This window comes from Cryptomeria japonica, chromosome 3, assembly GCF_030272615.1.
Source record: "Cryptomeria japonica chromosome 3, Sugi_1.0, whole genome shotgun sequence".
NCBI lineage: Eukaryota > Viridiplantae > Streptophyta > Pinopsida > Cupressales > Cupressaceae > Cryptomeria > Cryptomeria japonica.
In genome coordinates this window covers 470,214,337-470,233,006 of record NC_081407.1, presented here as the reverse complement: position 1 = coordinate 470,233,006, position 18,670 = coordinate 470,214,337, and the positions used below count along the sequence as shown (strand labels likewise).

General features: G+C 34.1%; 1 protein-coding gene across 2 annotated transcripts in view; it reads right to left on the bottom strand.

The window, feature by feature from the left end:
• LOC131041375 (protein FERTILITY RESTORER RF2, mitochondrial) overlaps window positions 1-8,113 on the bottom strand; it is a 30,724-nt gene extending 22,611 nt beyond the window's left edge. The window contains exons 1-4 of one of the 2 annotated variants that reach the window (XM_057974427.2): window positions 7,956-8,113; window positions 7,773-7,834; window positions 6,123-6,298; window positions 5,833-5,932 (exon numbers count right to left, since the gene is read on the bottom strand). In XM_057974427.2, coding sequence (XP_057830410.2) covers window positions 5,833-5,932; window positions 6,123-6,298; window positions 7,773-7,818 — 322 coding nt within the window. In that variant the 5' untranslated portion in view covers window positions 7,819-7,834; window positions 7,956-8,113. Of the gene's footprint in view, window positions 1-5,832; window positions 5,933-6,122; window positions 6,299-6,488; window positions 7,036-7,772; window positions 7,835-7,955 lie in introns of those variants that run through there. The other variant, XM_057974426.2, reaches the window with a different exon arrangement.
• Window positions 8,114-18,670: the final 10,557 nt, after the last annotated feature.

Sequence of the window (18,670 nt, the reverse complement as noted above, 5' to 3'; positions counted from 1 at the left end):
TCGTTTTCTGTTTTTTTCTTAATGAAGTGTAATTAATTTGATAAAGTGAACTTGTTTTTGGATCTTTATGGATCAGAACCAGCCAACAACTATTCCATAGTGCCTCATGATAGCAGTACTAAAGAGCCATAAGATATTAATATAACATTACTTTTGCAACAAGCATTCAAAAACAACATACGACCAGTCTACTCTCAAATGAGGTAAAAAATACTCTGCAAATCCTAACCCATTCCATGTTGCTTGAATTGCTATCTAGAGTGGTAAATAAAATAGCTTTGCAGTTGTAATGTTTTAATCAGAAAAGTAGGGGTCTTTTGCATCCTGTACAAGATAATTAGTAAGCAAAAATGTGAATGAAATTTAGCATGCACGTCTTTCTATGTCAAAGTCTACCAGTACCAAGCTAATGGCATCCCTTATTCTGCTGCATTTGTAACAAAAACAAACTCTATTTGGAAGACAAACTGGACCCAAAAACTAAGAGACAATCGTGTTTGGACACACATTTTCCATGCACTGTGCCATGATGTTGGGCACGGAATTTTCTGAGAGCTAATCTGAGCAGGAAGGAAGATAAGCTCTGGGAAAGAGTTCCAAACCATTGATCACATATACTGTTTGAGCTGTCATTGAGAAGGCTTAAAATTGGTCTTCTAAAGTGTTTTGTGCCTTGAAGACCTTTCAAAGACATTCAAAACTGCACTCAAATACTTGTTTCACAAAATATGTGATATTGACATCTTATGGCTCTTCAGTACAGTTATCATGAGGTTCTATGAAATAGTTGTGTATGATCTCAGTAACCTTGATTTCAATGGTGCCGGTACTGCATTTGTTTCCCATGTTCTTGATCTTAGGTGTGTATGATCTCAGTTATATGGACTCCTGTATATAATACTGCTGGTACTGCATTTTTTGGATCTTAGGCATGTAGATCTCGGTTATGTTAACTAATACTGTATAAAATCCTCACATTTGAGCTATTCTAAGCAAGACCAACCTTCACAAGTCATTGTTGTAGCTAGTACATGCCCCAAAAGATGTATTTATACTAGAGGATGAGTAGGTGAATCTACCAAGAGGCAATGGCACATCTCCCGCATGGAGAAACAGAACACGAACCCTTCTAGTCCCCGAATAACCTTTTACTCTATTATTATGCCCATTCAATAAGTTCGACTGCAAACAAATTCCTCATATACAATGCCACATAAATGACAATATAAACCATGGCCATACCAATTACTAATACTTGGTCCCACAACTTACTAATGTCATAACTTTGTATACAGACACAAAATGAGGTGCATTTTTTATTAAATACGTAACTTTTTGAGAGGAATCCATATATGTAAAAACATCACATCTTAAATAGCTCCCTTATGATGTTTTCTGAAGTTAAAAAAATTATACATTTTCATGTCAACAATCCAACTGTATCTGAATGTTCATTCAATAATTTTTAGATCATGCAAATATGCGAACTGTTAATTTTGTAGGACCAAAACTGTCATGTCCATTTTTTTGAATTAGAATTATCGATAATAATATTTGAGTTGTTCCTGGTAATTTCTAATTTTAAGGGCAGCTTAATAATATTATTATAATTAAAATAAAAATTAAAAGTATTTTTAAATACTTGGAGGTAAATTTAGGACCCAAGGGCCCAATTTGAAAAGGTATATCAAGGAGGCACATATCTTCATTTGGAGATCATTCAAGTCATCCTTCGCATATTTTCAGATTTGAGCAATTTGTTCAATCTAAGGCATCCAATGACAAAATCCCTTGGTTTGTTCAACGCTTGAGAGGACGAGAACCCTCTTGAATTCCACATTTAGGAATAAGGACAAAAACCCTTGTTTCCAATCTTGGGTGATTTCATTTAGGAGGATCACAACTGTGTTGATTTGTAAGGGAATTGGAGTTTGCTATAGTGTCACTACAATGTCACTATAATGTTTACTGCTGTTTTTCAGAGATTTTACGTGAGGTGATGGGCAATTTAGATTTGCAAGCAAATATTTGGAGAATCATTGCTGATTGATGTTCTCACAGCTATTCATTTTAAGAACCATTAATGGCTGATGGTGGATTTGTCACACCAATCTGTTGTTCCATTACAATCTTATTATCCACAACACAACATTGGAGGAGGGGTCTTTGAGAATACAAGGAGATTGCAGTAATTGTAAAATAACAAATCTACTATTGTTTGATATTAGGGTTTGTTGTAATTATAATCTATCCACTCATCAAACAAAAACATCCTTCTACATCATCACCGCCAGTTATTAAAGACTTCTATGAGTATTATTAATTAATTTGAATTGAAAGATGTCTGAGTGGGTATTATAATTGATTTGAAGAATAGATGTATTGATTGTAGTTTTCTGCAGATTACAACAACAAAGCAATAAGGGTTTTAGATGGATAATTCATCTGATTTGGAATTCTAAAATTCAACCCTTTTTTAACAGTAAATTGAGTTTGGATTTCTCCTGAAAAATAATGTAATCAAAGTAATGAATTCTATATGTTTTTGGCAGTTCATGAAATCTCAATTTGTACCATTCATAACTGGCATTATTGTTAGACTCAGTTGTTAGTTTGTTTGCACAGATTTTGGGTTCAATTACTCAGAAATTACTAAAAAAAATCTTAAAATCCAAAAAGTTAATAAGTGGGACATTACAAAAACAGAGACTGGAAGATTATGTTGTCTAATACCATTGTGGAACTTTAATTGCTGAGAAAAAGGGTGTTTAGCTGCAAAATAGGCAATAGCATTTGTAATACATAAACTGAACCTCATGGAAACCCTTTATGTGTAACTTAATGAGAGTCACAAAACTAAGGTCTTGTAGATGTGAGGCCAACAAATTTGAACAGTGTATTGATAAATTCTGTTCAATGATGACAGTTGTAGCTGACCTCTGCTCTCTATGAGCAAGTTTCAAATGTAACCATGTTTTTGATAGTGCCAATACTGTGTTCTAACCTTTTTCTTGATCTTAGGCATGTAGGATCTCGGATCTATAAATTACCATATAACAACACACTTGTACTGCATTTTTCACCCTGTTCTTGATCTTAGGCTTCTGATCTCGGTTCTCTGAAATACCATATGAATCAACAAAAATAGAATATTAAGGATAGGAATGTGCAATATCCTACACTTTAAACTCGGCCATGATTATGCAAGTTGAAATTACAGGCTTCTATTAAATTTTCTTTTTTAAATAATAGCTTTTAATTCTGCCTTTGTAATATTATGAAAGTATTGAAAGGATAAGAAGTAGCGTTGTTCTGCAAAGAATTACACTGTCGGGAATGATCCTACCAATCAATCACTAGTTCCAACAAAATTGGCAATGGGGATGCTATTCACATAATAGTCTCCATCCATCCATGTTTCATTTTATGTTCTGTACTGACCAATGGTATAGTGGGTTGACAGGCAGGCTCCCAGTATTGGATTCCTTAATAGAACATATACAGCATATCGCATCTATCTGTGTCTTTCTTTGAGTTGTAGTTGCTAATGGTGTTTCATGCTAGGTTTGAAGAGGAAACGGCTGAACAGGCCTGCTCAGTAGGCAGGCATGGACACAACCAATTGAATAGTCCATAATAGATGTTTCAACGCATCACTGCAAAATGCAGAGTATGCACTAAATGCGATACAGCAGTAACTGGATCAGTAGATCCCATGGTAGTGCTCAGAAACCTTAAGTTTTTCATTAAACTGGAATAGCAATCCAATAACTCGTACTCTTGTTCAATTGCATCAGTACCTCATACCATGTGTACCATGAATCACTATGAATGAAAAGTAGCATGACCTATGAAGGTCCTGTGGCATTCAAGGACTAAATTTGGACTTGGTAGCAGAGGCTCTGCCCCTCAATCTGACCACACAAGGGTTGCTGCCCTCAGAGCCTGCTAGCTGCTGCCACCCCCATACCCCTACTCTTGCTTTACAAAACATAAAAGAAATTGTTTGTTGGCCTACACCAGATGGAAAAGCAGCATTTTTTCTGAGTTTTCCTGATAAAATCTCAAGTAATTGAAATCCATTCATACTTTTGGTTTGCCAAGTAAATCCCAGTTCCAAGTAATACCATTGTGATATAAACCATTTTGATTTATCTTTAAAATTTATGATTTGACATGTTGCATTGCATTATCAATCACCAATTGTATTCTCAGTTTTATACTCAATTTTGTACATTTTGTACGAATATGGTTATTCTTATATTTTTTTAATAGAAATATATCTAATATGGTCAAACCTAGGCATACCAAATCTGTATAAAGAGAGTTGGCAAGTTGCCAAACCCAACCATACCAAAGCTGTATAAAAAGAGTTGGCAAGTTGACAAATTCAACCATATCCAGCAACACAGATAGAGTTGTTCTATAGCAATTAATAGCAATTAAAAAATGAAAGGTAAACCACTGACTGCATGCTATACTAAGAATCATATTACAAGAATAATTTGTTAAATGACTACTCATATAGAAGCTCTTTTTGTTATTTAAAGCTAGATTTAGATCTATGAAAATCCTTATGGGTAAATTCTAGAGTACATAATAGAGGAATAATTCTAGATAATAATAAAGGAAAGGATTTTTTCCCTAATGATAATCATTTGTTGCATTACTTTACAGTTTTTGTTACTCTAGCATAGGAAATCATAGGAACCCTTGATAGGATGATCCAAATGAAAGTTCAACACAGTATCCTTTCCAGCATGTGCACAATCTCCAACTAAACAACATCCTATGCTTGTAACAAATTCAGTAGATTTAAGAGGCCACAGACTCCCAGGAGATGTGAGATGGCATCTCACAGACAGAAAACCCAACCACACATTGAGAAATGTGCAGTTAACAGTTTTGTTGCTTTCTGACACCTCACAACAGTTACAAATTATCTCAGAAGACCCTTTTCCAAGGCTTATCAAGTTGTTGAGACAAACCAATTTTTCAATAATGTCTCACAAAGCTACATATACAGTTTATTAATCTATTCCTTCTCACAGAGCTACATGTACAGTTTCACATAGCATATTTCAGGAACCATTTGGTGTTCAATGTAACCAAAATGCATGCTTTTGGCAATGATTTTGGTTGTCATACCTAGAGCATAACTAATGTTTCTGGTGCATCTTAGAGTTTCAGATTTCAAGCAACAGTACAAAAACAACCCTGGCGAGGTCATCTACTAATCCTATGCATTGTTTTAAAAAAATCTCCCAAACTGCCACTTGGATTGGTTAAGTTATTGCTCAACAATTTTCTACAGCCAAAAAGCATGTGATTGATTGCATGATTAATGTTTGCATGACATGCATGTTTCTTGTTACAATTTGCGTGAATTAGAATTTTGATACCAAATGAACCTTTGGGATGTCCTTCTGGTCTGAATTTTAAATTGTTCTATTGCTGCTAGACACTCTCACATCTAATATTGACTACTCAGAACTCAAAGAAGTCACCTAATTGAGAATAGGCAAAAGAGAAACATCAGCCATGAAATGGGTAGTGAGGAGCATCCACAAATGATCATCTCTGATCAGTCAGCAAGAAACTTTGGCAAACTCTCTAATACTTTTTTCAATTGTTTCTTTATTTCTTTCTAAGTACTAATTTATGCAGTAACTGTCATTGAACAGAAGTGCTTGCACATATGATAATGGAAACACCAAACTCAACAGAACATAATACAAGCAGCAATGCTGCTAGAGCTATAGCTAAAACAGACTACATAGAGCAAACCAAAAGTTTCAATTCCTTGTATATACTAGGTAGAGGTTTTCTTACCCTGAGATGGTGCATTGGATATCTCTGATGATTGGCGCTGAATTGTTTGTGTTGTTGATGACTGTGATTGTGATTGCTGTTCTGCAGAACATCTAACATTCTGAAATAGAAAAGGCAAGTTATAAATAACATACTCCTATGTTGCCAGGTTCAGTAATAACTGCCATTTCCAGAGCTCAAGAAAAGACAGGCATATGGCATTAAGATTTCAGAATCAAAATTTGAGTAGAGTAGCCAAAAAGAAACAAGTGAAAGTACCAGCATATGAGTTAAATTAAAAAGCTACTGACCACAACTGAACAGGTTACTTGAGTGGACGATGCTGAACAGCAAGCCTGACCAGCTGATTTATAATCCATCATCATAGGTTTCCATCTTTTTGATGATTTTTGATTGAATGCTAGATTATTTTTTGATATTGGACTGCTAAAACTTGTAGAAACCCCTTGCTTAAAAACAGTTTTCTCTGCACAAAACAGCATAAGCATGTAGCCAATTTTAAAAGAGAGCCTCTACTATATATATGACTCAGTGCTGGAATACTTTTCAACATTTGACAGCTAAAACTTGCAGAAACCTATTGATTAACTATAGTTTCCTTGCACAAAACAAGCAGCATAAGCATGAACACAATTTTAAAAAGGAAGTGCGTATACTTGTGTATTGACAAGCTGATTTAGTGTATGAGAGCCTCCTTGTACAAGCATTCCACAAGAGGATTGTTTTGATGAGGTGTACAACCTTATCCCCTTCTGGATTTGAACCTGTGACCATTTTAGACTACGCAGGCCTTTGCTATTGGACCAGCTTAAGTTGCTAGACTAAAGATGACACTTGGTAAAATTGTATGATTGAGTTTTGCACATATTCCAAATAACATTACAATCTGTGTTAGTTAAAACAGGAACACAAAACTTGAAGGAATCGGAGACGATGACATGATGGCCTACCTGATCCGAATTATGGATTCGGATGACAACACCTGAGTGAGAACCTGCGGTATTGTAAATTCTGTTTACAAGAACCAGAAAGCATAGAATTGAAGCAAGCCAAAAAGTAATCTATTCCATTCGAAAATCCAACATATAGAAGTTCATGAGATTCCAAGGGTCACAAAAACCTCTTGAGAATCGAAGTCCAACAGTCACATTTGTTCATTACATAATAAAATCTAAAAACTACGAAATTTTCAAAAAACTATATGAAATTTTATCCTAACTTCAACTAGGCATAACTTTCTGCTCGGGACTTAAAATTACGAGCCGTTTAACTCGTTGGAAAGGTCTTGCTAGGCCTAAAAATGGCCAGAAGGCCTTCAAAAATGCAAATTACTAACGTATAGACAAACTAAAAAAATATAATTCAAATTTTCTTCTGATCACTACCAAGAAAATCTTTGCAAAGAATTCTAGTGTAATTAAAGTCCTCGCCCTCAACTTTGTCCATCTTATTTTGAAACATCGTCCATCATTGTACTTAAAATCAATTCACCTGTTTTTATTATAACCATTTAATAAAAGGAGAGAATGTGAAATGCATATGTTTTCCAAGCGTAAGTTGATTGCGTTTACTGCTAAGCTTGGTCGCCAAGTCAAAACTCACAAATGAAAACTTTGAACACTGTGGGATTCCACAAGGGCGGTCTATCCACAAAATTATTGTCTGACTTGAAAGTGACCTAAAAAACATTATGTATATTGTTATTCAATTCTAATACATATTTTTCAAACCCTAATCTTTGCAAATCTCAATTGCAGGCAAATTTCAAAGTCAAGGGGAGCAAAGAAACAACCAGCTTCAATGTTTTTCATCAAATAACAAGCTATTTTATCCATTTATGTTGCGAATTCCCCCTTCCTCTTCCTATTGGATATTCTATACTGCTAAATGTTCAGACAAATATAAACTTAAGGGGAAAAAACAAGGTACGTAATTCATACTCTGTAATCCAGTGGCGAGGGGCGTCCCCGACATGAGAGCAGCCATTTTCGGCAACGAGTACCTGCATCGATATTAACATCAATTCTCAACTTTCTTTCTAAAATAAACTCCTCCCCGACAAATGCTTTATAATACTGAGAGAAGCGGAAATTAAAAAGAACGAGCACGGGGAATAGCGCTACCTGTCTGGTATAAACCCAAAATAGTTGCAGAATTACAAGGCTGTGAAGAAAGGGTGAGTCGGTTCAACAGGATAGGCGAGACAAAACTCTAGCGCCAAATAGGATTGTTAGATTGGCAAGTCTTTGACCATGCGTGGTGGCTTCTAGATTCCATGTATTTTTGCCTCTGTCGTGTAATATCTTTATTTTATTTTTCCAAAGATGTTTAAGAAGACAAATTTTATTTTATTTTATGATTTGCATAGTGACGAATATCTCAAAAGTAGGGGTACATAACATATCTATGGTGCTTGCCAAGACATATTGTCATATGACTAAACCCCATAAACTAAAGATTAAGTTTTCAATTAAACCAAAAAAATTACTAAAGATTATGAAAAAAAGGTTATGGATCACTCTCAAATTTAAGAATAATTGTTACAAAAAAAAAAAAAGTTATGGGTACTTTCAAATTTAAGAATTAGTGTTAGAATAAAATGTCAAAGTAAAGTTGTTTAATATATAAAACAAATGTTTCTTTCACTACTAGTGTTGTATCATTAGTTAAGTTGGGTTAATCTTTTCTTTCAGCTATGTGTTGGTAGTTCCTAATCTTTATAAATTGTTTTGATTTAATATTAAAGAAAATATAGAGTAAAAAAATCTTAAACTTTCTAGCAAAGGGTATTTATGAGGTTATAATAACAAAAAAAAAATTAATATAGATGAATACTAATTTAACAAAAGGGCATATGTGTTGTCATAAAATTGGTTGAAGGAGAGGGAGTGAGTGAACAAATAGATTTGAATGATAGGAGGAGAAATTAGATGTTGACACGTGTACTTTGAAAAGTTTGTCGAGACAAGCTTTTGTTATTTACAAACACCTTGGATATTATCTAGGGAGGTCTAAGTATAAGGTCATGTGTACTATGTGACTTATTATTGTGTCATTTGAACCAAAGTTGTAGATGTCATCTAGGATCATCATAGCTGACGATTACAAATGAGACTTAACATTTAAAATAAATTTGTGAGAAAAAGCATTGAGAATGCAATTAAAGGACACATGAATTGCAAAGTTAACTACTCCTATTCACCTTAGCTTGTTGATCTCTAGGTGATTGGACTCAATTATTGATAGTTGTAGAACTTTAGTGATTAATGTAAAAACAAAAGGTAAAGCACATGTATGCAATGTTAGAGTGTTTGGGACAATTATCTAATTATTTATTAATTACGTCATTTATTACTTTTTCACTTAAGCTAAACTTAGGTGCTTTTTTTATTATCCATAGTTTGCTTTTCTAGCATTAGTTCTAGCATGTAGTTGAGCTTAATTTAGCTAATACTTTGCATTGCTTTAGTTCTCCTAATTTTAGCATTAGGTTTTGCACCTAGGGTTTCATTCATCCTTTATAAGGATTCATTCATTCATTGCAATTGTGTCTCAATCATTCTTTGTGCAATAATACATAATTCTTTGGTTGTTACAGAGCATACAATCATTGTTTGATCTCTTTTGTGTGATAGGTATTTTTCTTGTAGATGAATCCTGGCTCCTATGGTTGATCATCAACTTCTACATTGTATCAAAGCTTTTCTATCAAGTTTCCTTCCAGTTTTAGCATAATGGGATGAGCACTTGCCAGATATTACGGGGTTGTTTGATACATCTCACACTTTATACATTGGGGACATGATTGAGGATATTTCATTCCTCTTTGATGGCAGCTTGAGTATTCTTATCATCTCATCTTCAGTGCCTTCAAAGGTTGTTCATCAAGTATCTCATAGTTGTTTGGGTTTGCTTCAATTGATCTAGCACATCATAATTCAAACAGTTGGACAGTTGAGTAGTCTTCAATGGCACATATCTTAAGACCTTTCCTTCCATGTCCTTTCATGGAGTTCCTTCTACCTTGGCCATTTGATTTGTTTATTCCTAAGGGCAGGAACGTGGTTTGTTTCTCTTGGTTCTTCATCAACATTCATCCTCAAGCCTTCATCTCTGGCATTAGAGATTCTCACTTATGGGGGGCGGATACATCATATCTTCTTCTCTAACTTATGGGGAGGGGGGGAGATACTCATTGTACTTCTATGAGTGATTTAGTCCTTGGGGGGACATCTTGAGTCCTTAATCTTAGTCACGTGTATCTTTTTCATTGCATCTCTCATTTTTGGAGAGGGTTTTTTTCCCATGTGGTTTTTCTCCTTTTCTCCATTTAGAGAAACGTCATTGGTTTGTGCGTGAGTACTTGATCAAACCTAGTTGTCAAGACTCATTCATGCTAACTTATTGCATTTTTTTTAGCTTCTCCCTAAGTTTATCTTAAGGGGGGGTGTTAGAGTAATTAGGACAATTATCTAGTTATTTGTTAATTAGGTCCTTTATTACTTTTCACTTAAGCTAAACTTAGGTGCTTTTTATTATCTAGAGTTTGTTTTTCTAGCATTAGTTCTAGCATCTTGTTGAGCTTAACTTAGCTCCTACTTTGCATTGCTTTAGTTCTCCTAATTTTAGCATTAGGGTTTGCACCTAGGGTTTCATTCGTCCTTTATAAGGATTCATTCATTCATTATAATTGTATCTCAATCATTCTTTGTGCAATAATACAAAATTCTCTAGTTGTTATAGAGCATACAATCTTTTCTTGATCTCTAGTGTGTAATAGGTCTTTTACTTGCAGATGAATATTGTCTCTTGTGGTTGATCATCAACTTCTACACACAAAGATCAAACACAATCAAATTTGAGGGTTACATCCTTAATAAATATATTCAAATAGCTAAAATATAATAGTTTATTTTCACTATAAATATTATTATTCATTAAAATGATGAAAATTTAAATGGATTAGATGCCTACAAAATCAAGAAACCTAGGTTCTTTCATCTACTCTAATGAGAAAGCCTTCATTTAAAATTGGTGGCATTGAGTTCATTGAGACCAACTTTCAAGTTGAATTTCTAAGTGTCGACTAGGAAAACGGTTAGAAGCAAAGCATGATAGTCAAAAGCCACAAAAAAAGCTAAAATAACATGCAAACTAATCCTAATCAAACCGATAAAGACATCAAAATGAAATACAAACAACATGAACACAAAATAATATCACCAAAACGCATTCCTTTGACGTTGTTTCATCATTCTTTCTTTCTCCTCTAATGGTGTGTAGCTCTCAATTAGGTGAGTGCAAATATGTCATAAGCAAGGTGATTTATGCGATGTGATCACTAGGATATTTGAAAAGCATGGTTTTGAGAATGAGCAATGAGAGCTCAATTTATAGCATTCGAGGACTAATGGACTAACAAGATCAAATACCATCAATAGAGAAGATCGAAGGATAGATTGAGTTAAGTGAAATGAAATAGGAAAGGTGTCATTTGCAAGTGGAGAGCGAAATAGAAGGTAAGTAGAGTTAAGTGGAGCGAATTGGGAAAGCAAAAGAGATAAGGGTAGTTAGAAGTGAACATAGAAATGGAGGTAAAATTAATAAATTATAATTTATTAATTCACTCGAAATTAGCAAATTAGACAATTAAATATTCATGTAATTGTGAAAAGGGGAAATTTAGGGATAGTAAAATAATGAATTTATTTATCTAAAAGGGATATGTTAGCATAAAGAGGGTTTAATTAATTAAATTATTAATAACCCTAGGAGGTAATTAGGTCAACTAACATCAAGGGATGGAGATTAGGCCAAATTGATGCCATAGGACAAAAATGGGATTGAATTGATGTCATAAGACAGAAATTGGGACAAATTTATGTCAACGAACATGAAATTGGGACAAATTGATAGCAGAGGACAGGAAATCAAGACAAATTGACATCAAAGGATACAAAATTGGGTAACAAATGGAATTGTTTAATCAAGTGGCCAAGAAGGGTAATTGTATACGATGAAAAATGATGATGATAAACTATTGCAAAACCATAAAAGATCCAACCATAAGAAAACCCTAGTTCTACAATAAAGCATTTACCATACACCTATGAAGGAACCTAAGAACATGTAAATCAACAAATAAGATAATAATACCATTCACATGCCAAGTAGGTTTGATCTCCATTGTTTCCTATCTCCATTGATCTTGTTTGATATATTTGCTCTCAGATTGTGTATGTGCGCAAGAGCTCAACAAAGAACGGATTGTGGTTGTAAAGTCCCTTGGTTGCAAGAAGGCTTGATTGCATAAAAGTGTTGGCGTTGTGAAAGGATGAGAGTATCCTCTTATATAGAGAACACCTTAGAAAATGGAGGGATAAGATCAAGAGGTAAAAGGAATAAATGGTTGGTTAAGATTAAAGGGTAAGTAGGAAAAATAATAAAATATGAAGGGGGTAGTTAGAGGAAAATTAAGAGATAAATGATATGTGTGTTGTCCTCATTTTTGCAAATTAAAAAATGTGACAACCCATACAAAATTTTGGTTTAAATATGTTGTTTTTGTCTCTAAGGCACGTTTTATGAGGTACAAAACTCACATTTGTTACTGTCAAATTGTTGGGGGGTGTCTTTGCGATCATTGTCCAAGTTTTGGTGAGTTTTGGTCTTCTTTTTCCTAGCTTTTTGTGCAATTTTGAGTTTTAGAGCAATCACTACATGTTGAGATTTTACTCTTGAGGCACATTTACCGAGGCAAAATAATTTTTTTTTGTTGAACTAGACTGATCTTCGATTCACGTTTAAAATTTCATCGCGTTTCGAGTTCGTTTGCTATGTTTTTTCTTCAATTTCAGGTTTTTTCTTCCTAACTGCAGATGGGAAATTTTCCTTTGATTGCAAGTTTTAATTTTCTCTTGTTTTAGTGTTGTAGGGAAATTTTAAAACAGTTACAAGTGCACTTTATTTAAAACTTTTCACTTGTGACTTACTTTTTATTTTCCCCTTACTTTTTATGTCTTTTAAGTCATTGTAGGAATTTTTTGGACAAATTACAAGTGAATTTAAAATTATAAGTTTAAAAAGAACTTGTAATTTCTTTTAAAACTTCCTACTTGAGTGATTTTTAGATGCAATAGGGATTTTATTTCCCTATTACATGTTTTATGTCCTTTAAGTCATTTTAAACTTGTAAAGGGGATTCTATTTCCCTATTACAAGTTATTTTGACATGTCTTTTTGTTCTTTCCTCACACAAACCAGAATTTGCCCAAGTGATGAAAAGTGAAAGATTTCAAACTTGTAGAAGGGTTTTTGAAACTCGATTACATGTCTTTTGCAAAGCATTTTAAACTTTTAGTTTCTTGCCAAGAACCCAACTTGCCTTTCCTTCCAACGAGTTCGATTTTGAAAGAGTTTGAATCCAATTTTTGTGGGAGAATCCATGAAATGAGGGAGGTGTGTCATCTTTGAAGTATTTTGCTGCATCTAGGGCCACGTTTTTTTCCAAATGGAAAGCGTTTTCTATTCATTTGCCACATTTTTGCCTCCTTTCAATATGTTTTTGCAACATGTATGGAGGTGTTTTTGGTCTCCTAACCTAAGCAATTCATCTCTTTGCTTCCATACGTAGGTTTGCTAGGCGTATTGACCCATTCTTTCTCCTCCTTGGATGTTGTTTTTGAAGGAGGAGGTTGAATCAAAATCCATTTTTGGCTATCAAGGGTTTTCAACATGTCTATTTATGGAGCATTTTAGTTCTTCCCAAGCTCGTTTGTTTTGGTCTAGGGCCTTTGACCAAGAAAGGATTCGGGTTTCTAAGTGATCTTCCCAAATGAATAAGTTCTTTCATTTCAATTTGTAAATTTGCATGATTTTCCCCTTTTTCAGATTTTTCCCATTCATTTGATTTCGAGTTTTACAAATCTGATTGCAAACAAGAGTTTTTCCCATTTTCCAAGTTTGTCATTACCATTTTCCCCTCATGTTGAAACCCCATTTCATCCATTCATTCCACTTTCATCCATTTTTCCCATTCAAAGTCTACTTGTAGTCGTAATTTTAAAACCCCATTACAGGTGTCTTCACTTGTAGTCAACCTAAACTAGAACCCGAAATTGGTCCAAAATGCACTCAAAAACACTTGAAAATGAGTCTTAAAGGTCCAAATACAAGTGCAAACTTGTAGTTACCCATTACACATATGAAGTTGCATGTTTGTTCTCCACAATTGCAAGTTAATGCTCTTATTTTTCCACACATGTAATGCGATTTCTAGAACCCGAAATTCAATTGTGAGCCCATTTTTGCTTCAATTTATCCCTTCCCTTGTCAGTCTTGTTTGCACACACAACCTACCAAATCAATGGATTAAGTCATCGGCCTTATTTTGCAAGCAGATTCCAAGATTGGAGGATGATACAAAGAAAGAACAACAACATGATGGAGCCACACAAGGAGATGGATAAGTGATATGAATGGTTGAGAGCATAGAATGCTTTCAAGACGAAGATACGCTTCTTACTTCAGCCTTGCAAAGAACTTCCCTCTTGAAAAGCCAGTACTACCCCAAGCAAGAAGATAAGATTGAAGTTCGTTGGCCAAGGACACAAAGATCATTAAGGATGTGAATTCCCATTTCGGTTCAAAATGTCTTAACCAATCCAAAATACTTCAAGCGGCATGAGATCATCACAGACAAAGGATGATGCAGTTAGATTCGTGTCTTTGGACACTTAGATTAATTATGCATTTGTAATTTTGTTTTGACAAATTACATGTAATGTCAAATTTGTAATTGCAAGTGTAATGCTCGCCAAAATACCCCAAAGAAACTTAACAAGAACATGCAAATGGACTTTTTTTTCTTAATTAACATCTAAAACAACTAATGCAACACATAACATCTCCATCTATTTACAAACATTAACCAATTAACCAATATGAATATAGATCATTTCTCATTTCATCAAATAACGCAAGCGGAATTAACATAACATCATTAACCTTTCCCTAGGGTACTTCAACATCATTACTTATTCCTCATGATATGCATAATATCCTCTCTACTAACGTGTCTATATGAATCACACATCCTCACTAGATCTAATTAACACCTTCCAACATATCCATTTATTAATCCATGAATATTCTTCTTTCAAGATTATTTTACATTCTAACTTGCCTCTAAACATTCCATGAGATAATACAACTGGACCATAATGCAAATCCATTTCTATTCCAACTACAATTCATCTTACGAATACAAGTACATTAAATACATCATGAGCATTAGCTCTTTCTACTACAAGAATTCATCCATTATATACAAGAATGTTACATTACATTCATTACATCTTATTCATTACATAAATTTGCTACAAGGTACATCTATAGTCCATCATGAAGAAGAAACCATATCCATGCAAGAAGAATCCAACTAAACATCCCAATGGCTAAAAAGCACCAACCTCCCGACCATGTGGAACCAAAGGAACCATCCCCCCGTGCTAGGAGATGACACAAGGTCCCAACACACACTCTAAACCTAAGTTGGCACTCTAACCAAAGAGACTAACCACACAAGGACTCTCAAGCAAGAACTCCCAAACCGTAAAAATCATACAAACATAAATGCATCCAATAAGCATGATCATAAATCATAAAGGGGAACACGCGTAGGAGTGGAGTGTCATCACATGCCATCCTCAAACATAATAACATAATAACATAATAACATAAGGCACTACCTGATGGACATGTGGAGCCATCTCGACCTATGAGAGACTAAGGGAGATTAGCTTACTGTCTTCACAACTTTCTCATGCTTATCCTAAAACATCCTCCCTAGGACTACGTCATGAGACTCAAATAAATTTATCATCTTATTAATTAATCTAGCTACCCAACACATCAATTATTAGGTTATCACTTATTTACAAATCATGGAAAACTCCATTGTGCCCTAGTGGTCTAGACTTCATGCATCCTTACAAGGAACCTCATGCAAGCCTATCTCTCATGACCTCGGTCATCACAAGGAAGCCCACTCCCCCTAACATGGCCCAAAAATAAATTACAAGAGGCTCTAACCAAAATAAACACATGAAAATAACACTCAATGTAGCCAACAACTTCCACACATACTCTCACAACATATGCAAGGCTACAACAACCTCAATATAGCAAAATGAGCCTCTTGGCCAGCAATAAGCAAAGGCATATGAAGCCATCAAATGTTGTCATCAAGTTAAAGATAACATCACAACAAGGCCAACTCACTTGCTGGTCCAAAATAGTATAATAATCATCTCAAACATCCATGGCTTATCAACATGGAAGAGAGCCTAAAATATCCACAAAGACATATAGAAATAAGAATACTTAAAACCATCAAATACATCAAACGGAGTAAACCCAAAATTGGAAAATATTAGCAGACGTCAAATAAAGCCTCTGGTACAAAAATCAACTCGGGACAATACCTAAAAATTACCAAAATTGAGAAAAAACAAAACACAGACAGTTTAGCGCTTTTATCCCTTAGAACAACGCTTTTGTCCAATAGAATAACGCTTTCATCCCGCGAGATAGCGCAAACATTTCCAAAATCGCGCAAACATATCCTAAGACAGCGCATGCATTCCTAGATTTGCGCTTGCGTTGTGCAGAACAACGCAAACACAATACATAATAACACTTTTACATATTTAAACAATGCTTTCACTGAAACATCGCATTTACATATTTCACACGAAAAACTCAGAAAACTTACGACAGAAAAATAAATTCCTTACTTAAACAAAGGGGCTCAAAAAACACATGAATAGAGACGCCCAGAAATAAGGAATACATAGATATAAACAAGGTAAACAAATTAAGACTATAACTCAAGATCCAAGCAAAATTTCTTCACGGAAAAATGCATACAGACCCTTTCAAACTCACAGACAAACCAATGAAACTAAATCCAACCACTTTCAAACCAAAAGACTCTCAAGGGGAAAAATATCCATTCAACTCCCATACAAACAGAAGATTCATCAACCAGAGATTTTCACAAGAATTTCACAGAGCCGAGAGACGACATGCACCAGAAAAACCAAATATATTTCTCCAGCAACTATATGAAAACTCTTATAACATGAAGTTTCTTCCCCAGATATTATATCTCCAACAGTATTAAAACTATATAATAACATAATATTTCAACCCAAGCCCAATACACTTGCAGACACGATGCATACACGGAGAAACACTTAAAATCAAAATACAAAAGTAAAGAACTCAAACCTTCAACGTAAAGTAATGGAATGAAGCTAAAGAAGAGCTCCCACGAAGCCAAACCAAAATCCAACCAAGCTCCAGCCAAAACCAAGAGTAAAAGAAATCCAAAACCAGGGAAGAATGCTTGCTAGAAAAATTTCCAGAGAATAGCCAACCCGAAAACCTTCACGGAAATGAAAATAAAAACCAACAATAACCAAAAACCCTAGCCTCAATCTCGGCCAATCAAAATATTCCATTTTGGAATATATTTTACCAACCCACCATATATTATAATTTATTCTCCCATTTTGAATTTAGCCAATGAGAGTAAAGGGTAGGTATAGTAAATATAAAATATACTTATCCAGCTAAGTGGGAATATTTTATTATTATTTAATTTAATGTGTTCTTACACCCCACTTAGGAAATAAAAGTCAAACTATTAAATAAATATAAGCTATAAATAAATAATTCAAACGGGGATTAAAATTAAATAAACCGAAAGCTAATAAAATAAAACAAAGAACCAAATAAATACTAGACCATAGAAAATCAAATAAATAATTAAACAGTCAAATACCATTAAAGATTAAATTGCAAATATAAAATAAATATTGAACAACAACAAGGCTTATCAAATATTTAATAATCATAAAATCAATAAACGTTAATTATCAAATAAATATAAATATCAAATAATCAAATATTCAAAACTAATAAATTAAAATAAACATTACTAAATATAAGACCACACATCAAGAGCCACATAATTACTCTAACATAATCAAGTAAATCAACTGACATAAATCGAACTCACAATACCAAGAAGACCAAGCTTACTAATTGGCATGGCGAATTATGCCAAGACGCTGACTACTCACGATGAACAACTTAGACCTAGAGTATGTGAAGGGAACTCATGCCATCTCTGAACCACATAAGCCATTGGAATTAAAGACACACTCAGACCTGTGAAGCCAGGTGGAGTTGATGTCTGGTACCTGCAAAGTCCTGCAACCACAAAACAACAATACAACATATATATATATATATATATATATATATATATATATATATATATATATATATATATATATATATATATATATATATATATATATATATATATAGAACAAGCAAGTGATAGATAATCACAACGACACATCCCGCTCGCAATGAGTGATGTGGAATCGTCTCTATCACAAAGACAGTCAAACAATAGTCAAACACATCTCATAAACATCTCATCAAATGTAATCATGAAGTAGGGTTAGCGTAATCGTAGTCATCATCAGAACCATGATAAATCTAATCTATCAATAATCCATCACATAGTGAGCATATAAAATCCATCGAGTGCATATATCATCAAATCACACGATCAATCATGATAGTACCAACATCCATATAGATCATCAAAACAACATATGTCCAATAGTGTCTAACATCAATAATAAGTAACTGAAGCACATGAGTAATCATCATCCAAAACATCAAATATAGTCTAGATAAGTCTATCAAGCATAATATAAAAGTCAACTCTAGTCAAAATAGGTCAAATCAAGGGTGG